This window comes from Vespa crabro, chromosome 3 (genome assembly GCF_910589235.1).
Source record: "Vespa crabro chromosome 3, iyVesCrab1.2, whole genome shotgun sequence".
NCBI classification, from domain to species: domain Eukaryota; kingdom Metazoa; phylum Arthropoda; class Insecta; order Hymenoptera; family Vespidae; genus Vespa; species Vespa crabro.
The window spans coordinates 13,271,867-13,279,366 of NC_060957.1; the positions used below are offsets into that span (position 1 = coordinate 13,271,867).

Here is a 7,500-nt window from a genome sequence, read left to right on the forward strand (position 1 = left end):
TATTCTGCTGTTAATAATGTTAACGTACAAGAACTAGAAAATCAAAAGTTAAAAAAAATCCTGAGAAAAGTTTGACAGATAATTAAATAACAATAAATAATATGAAATATCATTGAGTTCATACACATACACAAACACACACACACACACACAGACACACACATATATATATATATATATAAATACATATACGTATAATATATATGTCAGTTTGAAAAATGTAATACGAAGGACCGATGAGCATAATGATCGATGATACGTTGAATTAAACAATAAGATGTTTATGTAAATATAAACATTTTATTATCATCGTTTTTTGATTTAATTTGCGAGACATATCGAGAACACATAACTAGTAGCCTCGGTTAGATCGATCGAAGAGATCGAAGAGACAAGACAAGCAGGAAGCAGAGGGTACCATCATCTTCTCCTCGGGAGCGAATTATCTCCTAGTTCGATGGACCCGTCTGTCAACGTTACATTACGATCGTTGCGAAACGATAAAAGTTTTCTTGGTAAAAGAAAAGTGAGAGAGAGAGAGAGAGAGAGAGAGAGAGAGAGAGAGAGAGAGAGAGAGAGAGAAAGTCTATAGTTGTATATGTGTGTGTGTATGTATACCTATATACCATTCAACGTCATACCTAACATCGGACTGCGAGAAAATGAAATATTCTCCTCTCCTTCTTCGTGAAGATATTCTCTCGCTCTCTCTTTTCTTTTTCTTTTTTTTTACTCTTTTTTTTTTACTCTTTTCTTTTTTTTTTTTTTACTTTTATCCTTTTTCATAGGAAGGGAAAGACGTTGGTGAAGTTAAGAAAATCCACTTGACCTTCTCTCTCTCTCTCTCTCTCTCTCTCTTTTTCTCACACCAAAAGTTTTTATCTTTCACGAAATATTCTTCGTTAAAGTCTTGCAAGGCTCTCGATTAACTCGACGATGAAGGAAAAGGATCGAAAAATTTTGGCTTCCCCCCGGTTGGTTCGAATTATACCGTTGGATACTTTCTACTTGTAAGAAGAATATAGTTCGATGATGAAATGAAAAGAAAAAAAGAGAGAGAGAGAGAGAGAGAGAGAGAGAGAGAGAGAGAGAGAGAAGAGGCTAGTTACGAAAGATTTTCTATAAAAGGCTCGTTGAAAAATTCGATGAGTTTTCCAGTTCTTCCTCTAAGTGGCCAGATCTCCCTTAACTCCACACCCCCCCTTCCACTACCCTCCACGATTCCCTTCGTTTCTATACCCCTGATCAAAACTTTGTCCTTGAAGTTTTCTCACGGTCCATTGATTGCCATTCGTAAAGTATAGCATTTTCTCTCTCTCTCTCTCTCTCTCTCTCTCTCTCTCTCTCTCTCTCGCACGTATGTATGAACGGGAAAGTAAAGACCATTCGCGTCCCATTGTTTGTTCCTTTTGATTGATCCTTAATTAACTACTTTAGAGTTAACAATTTTTACCGCTTGGCGTTGCTAACTTTAATTAATTTCACTTTTCTTTCCTTTTCTTTTCTTTTCTTATCTTATCTTTCTTTCCTTTTTCCTTTTCTTTCTATTCAATTTCTTTCCTTTCTCTCTGTTTTCCACTTTTTCGCGCTTCTTCCTTTTTCCCTCCTCCACCCTTTCCAACCCTTCGAAATTATAATTCCATTCGACTATATTATCGGCTATTAATTGACTATTCATTATCTCGTTCTTTCTCTTTCTCTCTTTCTCTCTCGCTCTCTCTTTATCTTGCTCTCTCTCTCTCTCTCTCTCTCTCTCTCTCTCTCTCTCTCTCAGTCGTTCTTTTTATAGATTTAGTTTATAGAAGAAAAAGGAAAATAGATAAAAAAAAGAAAAAGAAAAAAAAGAAAGAAAAGAAAGAATCGTTGCCAAGGGATTATTTTCAAAGTCTGAACGGTTAGTTCCACTTTACGAAACGACACGATCGACCTGAATTCGTTGGATTTATTTTTTTCTTCTCTCTCTATCTCTATCTCTCTCTCTCTCTCTCTCTCTCTCTATTTTTTTTTTTCGAACGATTATGTCCAACGATGCGATATCACGTTGCTGCTAATCGTGTATTAACCCGCGAAGATTAAAGCGAGCGTTTGCAATGAACGTACGTGATCGGATCGATCTTGGAACTAGGACTCGATTAATACACGTATACTATATATATATATATATATATATATATATATATATATATATATATATATATATATACACATATCTAGAGCACTGTAGAGAGACATGTATATACGTATAGATAAATGTATAACAAAGTGGACAACTATATTTTGCGTTCAAAATTTAATTCGTTATTAATATATTTATATATTATATATTATATTATTTATATATATATATATATATGTATGTGGGTGTGTGTGTATGTATGTGTGTGTCATTAAAACGTTGATATCTTTGCCTTTGTGATAATGCCTATGCAATACCGAATAGATTTACCGTGGAAAATTGAAAATGTTTTCACGGTAGTTTATGCCAATCGGAAAAGTCATCCTTTACCTGTTCTCTCTTTATCTCTCTCTCTCTCTCTCTTTCTCTCTCTCTCTCTCTCTGTCTCTCTCTGTCTCTCTCTCTCTCTCTGTCTCTCTCTTGAAATTTGACACTCGAGAAACATTCACACCATATCGGACTGTTCTACGATACGAAACCATATCTACTCGTTGTTAGTCGATTAGTTTGTTCTACCCCAATATGGATATTTCATACTAATTTGTACCGTATACGTTTCATGTCCGTTCATTCGTTCGTTCGTTCGTACGTACGTTCAAATATTCTCGTGAATTAGTCCGAAAGCTATACGATAAAATTTATGAAATTTTTATCTATGGTATTTTGTTTCCCCTATCATCCTCAATATCATCAGTCACCCAAACCCACCCATCATCAGTCCAATAGAAAATATTGTCGTTGACAAAATTTTTTATCGCGCAAATATAATACACGTATAGTCCCATAACGTGGTATCGTCGAAAAATTTTTCTCCGATTGCGTTGTTTTGTTGAAAAAAAAGAAAAAAGAAAAAAAAAATAGAAAAAAAGACAGAAAAAGAAAAAGAAAAAAAAATAACAAATCATACTTATTTTTTCGTTTTTCCAATTCAATCGACGCCTATTTCAATGCTAACTATCGTTATTATATTTTTTTACCCGATATCCTATGGCGTCCATGATACCGAGTCGGATTTTCTCTCATAAATGCAAAATTTTCATAAAGAATGCCACAAAAACGATCCCTTTTGGCTGTTTATCATCGATTTCTATTCTCGTTGGGTAAGAGAGACAGAGAGAGAGAGAGAGAGAGAGAAAGAGAGAGAGAGAGCAAGTGAGATAAAAAGAGAGAGATAGAGAGATTATTAGTACTAATCATCGTGTCATTCTTGGCATTCAAACATTTCCTATTTAATTCTCATCTCCTCCTCCTCCTCATCCTCCTGCACTCCCTCCCCCTCCCGGACTCACACCGTCCCCTCTTATTCAACGATTATTCGTATCCGCTAACAGGATTAAAATGTTAATCGCCTTATGAAATTTCACGTTGCATAAGTCTAACTAGGATTTATGATCTATATTAATTTAAAACGTCTTTCTAAATAACACCGAATTAACAATTTGAATCATTTACAAATACGTACAATATATATATATATTGTTATCTTTGTAAATTTGAAATTATAGATAAGTAATTGATTATTAATAAAATTAACGTAGTTGAATATTAATGAAGAAAAAAAAAAGTAAAAAAAAAAAAAAAAGATCGATGGCAAGCTTTATTATTTAACAAATTAGATAGAATAAGTTCCTCTCTCTCTCTCTCTCTTTCTTTTTTTTTTACTCGAGAAAATCTACATTCTTGTTTTTGTCCTTAAAATTCGGTTTCTACTTGGAGCTCGGCTTTTAGAGAACGGTAAAAAGTTCAATATCGAGCTCGAAAACCTTAGTGAAGTGAATCCTAAAGGATGTTCGCGCACGTGCACGTGCACCACCATCACCAGCGACTTTTACCGTGATCGCGAAGTAAACCCCACTATGTTGCATTGACTTTCGAGTAGAGAAGCGAGAAACGAGAAACGAGAGGGAGAATCCAAGTTCTCTACTATTCTTCCCCTTTACTCTACTATTCCTCTCACCCTGACTCGTCCATCCCTCATCCTCTCCATTTCTTCACCCCTCGAATTCTCCATCTCTCATCCCCCTTTGAAAAAAAAAAAGGTAACACTACGATTGAGCTCGACTAAGAGTAACTTTTTGACTTGGTTCAAACTTCGTCGCACATTTGGAAATTGTTTGTACGAAGAAAAAGCTTTTCATCAATTTCTTTGATAACTAATGAAATCAATGGATAACGAATGAATCGGTCGTCGAATTAAAGGGAAAGAACGATATTATCTGAAGGAAAGTAAATGATAGTAGAGAAATTATAAAAAGTTGATGTGTTATATAAAAGACAAGTTTTAAGATTCTAAATGGTAAAGAAATTTTTTCTTCTTTTTTTGCTTCTTTTCTTTTTATCTTCTTTCGCTTCATCTTAGTTTTTTAATTCTTCTTCTACTTCTTCTTCTTCTTTTTTTTCCTTTTTTCTTTCTTTCTTTTTTTTTCTATTTTTGTTTCGTACCCATCTTCAGAAAAGAAGCGAGTCGACATTTGTTTTCTTATTTATTTTATTAATTGACCTTTTTCTCTTTCCTCCTCCTTCTCTTGTTCTTCCTCTTTTTTTATTTTTTTATTCTGTAATTTTTATAGGATACTGCCAGAATGCAGAACCACATGGATCCTTTGGGAGCAAAAGTATTGCAAGGAGGATGGATCTTTTACGGGACAACGAACATCTCGACGAACGACGATTCAAGTAACTATGTAATGGATTATTGTTATAGTCATGTACGCGACTGGTAAGATCTCTCGATCAGTCATTAAATATGTAACAATAATTTTATTTCCCCTTTCGTTTTCTATTCTTTTTCTTTTTATTGACGATCAATCGAGCATTGATCCTTTTTGAAAATTGTACTCGTCGATCATTTTTTATCGATGACTTTTCCTTGCCTTTTAAATCGAGTCTCTTTCTCTCTCTCTCTCTCTCTCTCTCTCTCTCTCTCTCTCTCTCTCTCTCATGGCTACGATAATTCGTCGAAGAAAATTATTCGCCAAGAAGTTCGGTTTTAATTTTCTATTAAATTATTTCAGTTCGTAAGGAGATCGTAACTTTCTACTTCGATCGATGATCTATACGTGATTCGTTTCGAAGAGATAAACGAATAGGAATAATCGCATTGATAAGAGACAATGTAAAATATCATCCGTACTTTCTATTATCATGTTAGTAAAATTATTAAACAAATTCTTTCAACGTTTCGCACTTATAAAATGTATTTTCATCAATCGATCGGATCATCGAAAGATATTAAAAAACTTGTAAATTCCGTTTATCGAACTTTAATAGAGCTTTATTCTTAGAACTGTTTCAAATATTTTATACGATTATTTCGGTCGTCGTATATATATATATATATATATATATATATATATACCGAAAAGATCCTTGTTCGATTTTGTTGTCGCAAAAACATCCCCCTCTCTCAAATATTTCGTCGTTAATAGGAAGGAAAATAATTGTGAGAGAGACTCTCGTTCGAACTTATTTTTGTAAAAAGAAAGATAGAACAAAAAGAGATAAGAGGAAGAGAAAGAGTAAGAAGAAAAGGAAGAAAAGTAAAAACTATTGAACGTCATTGACTATAACGACGACGACGACGACGACGACGACGACGACGACGACGACGACGACGACGGGCGCGTTTCGTCGGCGAAACGATTAAAGATAAATCTAGAAGCTAAGGGTAAGAGCATCGTAGCGGGCAAGTAATAGAGTAGTAGACGAAGGGAGAAGAACGAGGATGAAGGAGAAGTAAGAGTAGGGAGGAGGGGGAGGGAACGGGAAATAAAAGTGTCGATTTAAGCGGTGGACCGACGTTGTACGCGCTCGAGTGGAACGGTCCAGACTTTGTTGGTCGGTAAAAAGGGAAGAAGAGTGTTGGAGAGAGAGAGAGAGAGAGAGAGAGAGAGAGAAATAAGAGTAAAAAAGGGTGGATGAGAAAGAGAGAGAGAGAGAGAGAGAGGGGGTAAGTTTGAGGAGGAGAGAAAAACGGTAGGCTATGTTGTCCATTAGCTGGGACGTGTCTCTCGATGGGGAGAAGATGCTCGAAGAGGAAACAAGGAGCTTCTCGTCCGAAAGAAAGTCGAAGGATGAGAACGAGGAGGATAAGGATGCTGTGTCTCGGTCCAACGGAGAAAATAAAAACGTCGCTCTTCATCCATCGGAGAGCCGTACGAGAGCTTCCTTCCTTCGACAGACACTGAATACGAGTGAGTAAAGTTGTTTCTCTTTCTCTCTCTCTCTCTCTCTCTCTCTCTTTCTCTCTTTTTCTGTCTGTCTTTTTTCCTCCCTTTTATTCTTTTTTCCTCCCTTTTATTCTTTTTTTACTTCATCGTTTTTTCTTCCTTTCTTTCTCTTCTCGTTTCCTTTCTTTTCTCTTTTCTTTTTCCCTTCTTCCTTCCACCTCCTCCTCCTCCTCCTCCTCCTTCTTCTGTTTTTCTCGTCCAATTTCTTGGAGAGTATTCTTCTTTTCTTTCTCTTTCTCTTTATCTTTCTCCTTTCTTCTTCTTCTTCTTCTTTTTTTTTCTTTTTTTTTTTTTATCAATCGAAATGAACTCTCGTTCATCGCGTAATCGTTATCTCTTCGCGTTATCTTCGACGTTTTTCTCCCTATCACTTTCTTCTTTCTTTTATTTATTTTTTTTATTTTTTGAAATTTCTTTCCTTCTCTCTCTCCCTCTCTCTCTCTCTCTCTCTTTTGGAACATATCTTCAATGACGATTTTAGCTGCTACAACGTCATTGGGCGAACAACGAAGGTCTACGGGGATCAGTGAGATTAACAAAGCCCGTAAGAAAAATCGTCGAACGAAGGATCCAAGAAATAATTCTTCTTATAATATCAACGGTATTACGGATGTACGTGAGAATGAGATAAGAATTGGCGGTGGTAGATCGTCGTTAAATGAAAATAAAGAAAATGTTAATATGGATCAAATGTCGAAAAAGTCGAAATACTCGCAAGCGAGAAAGTTACGTGGTGAACGACGAAGAAGACGTAAGAATAGGGATAGAAAAAGGGGTAGAAAGAGGTCAAGGCAAAATGAGGATAGAAAGACGGACGACGAGAGAAGGCGTGCGTCGAAGTTTAAAAAACGAACGGAAAATGAAGAAGAGGGATCCGAACGATCCTTCGGCGATTCTTCGAACATAGGTTTGACGTACGGGGAAAAGAACGTCAGCATTTTTCGACAGGATTCAAGCAATTTCGATGGTTTAGATTCGAGCACTGGCACCGGTGTTCCGTCCAATCTTCGAGCTCCATCGATTACAACGACAACTACGACGACGAATGCGAACGATAGAAAGAGTTTGCCTCAAGTACCACCACGGCGAGACTTG

At 36.0% G+C, this 7,500-nt stretch overlaps 1 protein-coding gene across 1 annotated transcript in view; it reads left to right on the forward strand.

Moving 5' to 3' along the window:
* The window catches only part of LOC124423170, a 63,109-nt gene that overhangs the window by 14,712 nt on the left and 40,897 nt on the right, over window positions 1-7,500 (forward strand). The window contains exons 2-4 of the mRNA XM_046960655.1: window positions 4,747-4,852; window positions 6,173-6,369; window positions 6,887-7,500. The exon at window positions 6,887-7,500 is cut by the window's right edge and continues 61 nt beyond it. Coding sequence (XP_046816611.1) covers window positions 4,747-4,852; window positions 6,173-6,369; window positions 6,887-7,500 — 917 coding nt within the window. The remainder of the gene's footprint in view (window positions 1-4,746; window positions 4,853-6,172; window positions 6,370-6,886) is intronic.